A 2,052-nucleotide genomic window follows, 5' to 3' on the forward strand; every position below is an offset into this window, starting at 1 on the left:
TTACAAAATATTTAAAACCTAACTTTGAAGTGACTCGACTAGGACCCCAAACATCAGAATGAACTAACAAAAAGGGTTCCGAAACCCGTTTATTAACCCTAGGGGCAAAAGAAACACGATGATGCTTTCCTAATTGACAAGACTCACATTCTAATGAAGACAACTGACTCAAGGTAGGAACCAACTTCTTCAAATTTTGTAGAGACGGATGACCCAAACGACAGTGAATTTCAAGAGGAGAAACAGTAGCAGGACATGCAATCGGACCATTAGAGTTGAGAAAATAAAGACCATTATGCTCGCGTCCTTCACCAATCGTCCTCTTTGTCTTCAAATCCTGAATAACAACAAAATCAGGAGAAAAAATAACTGAACACTGTAGAAATTTGGTAAGCTTACTAACGGACATTAGATTAAAAGGCAAATTTGGTACGTAAAGAACAGAAGGCAGCGGAAGAGATGGGTTAATTTCTACAGTGCCTAGTCCTTTAACTTTAGTTGTAGATCCATCAGCTAAAGTAACATGAGGGAAGGAAGTAGACTCTTGAAAATTAGAAAAATTTCTAGAGGTACCTGACATATGATCAGTAGCTCCGGAATCAATGATCCATGTGTCAAAATTTTTGGAAGTGGAGAGACAAGCCATAGCATTACCTTTTTGTGCTAAAGAAGCAGAGGGAAGAGATGCTTGATTTGCAGTTTGGTACTGCAGAAATTTGACATAATCTTCCTCGGATATGGTAAAAGTTTTCTGGGACCCTTGTGCTGAAGAACTTGATTCAGCTTGGTCAATGGTAACCGCATTAGCAAACCGAGGTGGTTTTCCATGTAAATCCCAACAAGTATCATGAGTGTGATTCTTCAAACCACAATGAGTGCACTCACGGGTGCCTCGACCTCCACGACCCCCACGACCTCCTCTACTTCTTCCTCCACGAGAGCCACGTCCCAAGTTGAGTTGCTCTATCCGACCATTGTTAGCAACTAAAGCAGATTTGTCATTAATTTTTGCACCATCACCATGTGTAGTGTTCTTAGATGCAGAACGTAAGACCCGAGCATACGCCTCTGCAAAAGATGGTAATTGTTCACCTGCTAAAATTTGAGATTTGATTGGTTCAAATTCTGGCTTGAGACCGGCCAAGAATTTGAGCACAAGCATTTGTTCTCTTTGCCTCTGCATAACTGTAATATCACTTGAGAGAGGCATTACGGCATTTAATTCTTCTGAAACTCGCTTAAGATCAGCAACGTATTCAATTACTGTCTTGTTTTCTTGTTGCAACTGAAAATACTCCAAAGAAATATCATACATCCGTGAAAGATTACTACAGTATAATAACCGGACATAATCCCAAACTTCTTTTGTTGTCTCACAATGAGAACACATGTAAGCAATTCGTGGCTCCATAGAATTCCATATTGCTCCAAGAATTTGGGCATCCTCTTGAATCCACATTAGTTTCTTGTTGTCCTCCGTAGGAGAGTCATCTGTGAGATATCGTTGCTTTCCTAAGCCTGTCAGATAAATCTTAACGGCTTTTGACCACTGTTGATAATTAGTGTCATTCAACTTCCAATTTGTGATTTGAGGCATCACCATTGGCATAATATTAGTAGACGTTACAATACCTTTTGATAGACTTTCAACCATAACGAATAGCACTCCAAACCAAACGAAGGGTCAAAACTGAACCGCGCGTGAACAGTGCCGAGAACAGTAACGGCGTCTCGTGAACAGTGCCGTGAACAGTAACGGCGCCCCCGTGAACAGTGTCGCGTGAACAGTCGCGATGACCAAAACTTTTGCTAGATGTTTAACCCTAACCCTAGGACTTTTGCTCTGATACCATGTCAACAGGTATCTTGGGAGGAAAACATCTAGTCACCATATTATGAGTGACCAACTAGTATTTATAGGAGTACAACCCTAATAAACTATTTACAAAAATACCCTTACTAATTTATTATCTACAAGAATACTTATATTCTCTTAACAATTACCAAGAAGCAAATACGGGCAGATTGTATGCAACTAGCGACTCAACAACG

The 2,052-nt window shown here is 40.2% G+C and overlaps 1 protein-coding gene across 1 annotated transcript; it reads right to left on the minus strand.

The window, feature by feature from the left end:
• Nucleotides 1–308: 308 nt before the first annotated feature.
• Nucleotides 309–1,603, minus strand: LOC140037885 (uncharacterized). Its single transcript, XM_072083042.1, has 2 exons — nt 574–1,603; nt 309–337 (listed from the first exon to the last, which is right to left on the minus strand). The coding sequence occupies exons 1-2, from the start codon at nt 1,601–1,603 to the stop codon at nt 309–311; spliced, it is 1,059 nt and encodes a 352-aa protein (XP_071939143.1).
• Between the last annotated feature and the right edge of the window lie 449 nt (nt 1,604–2,052).

This window comes from Coffea arabica, chromosome 3c (genome assembly GCF_036785885.1).
Source record: "Coffea arabica cultivar ET-39 chromosome 3c, Coffea Arabica ET-39 HiFi, whole genome shotgun sequence".
NCBI classification, from domain to species: Eukaryota; Viridiplantae; Streptophyta; class Magnoliopsida; order Gentianales; family Rubiaceae; genus Coffea; species Coffea arabica.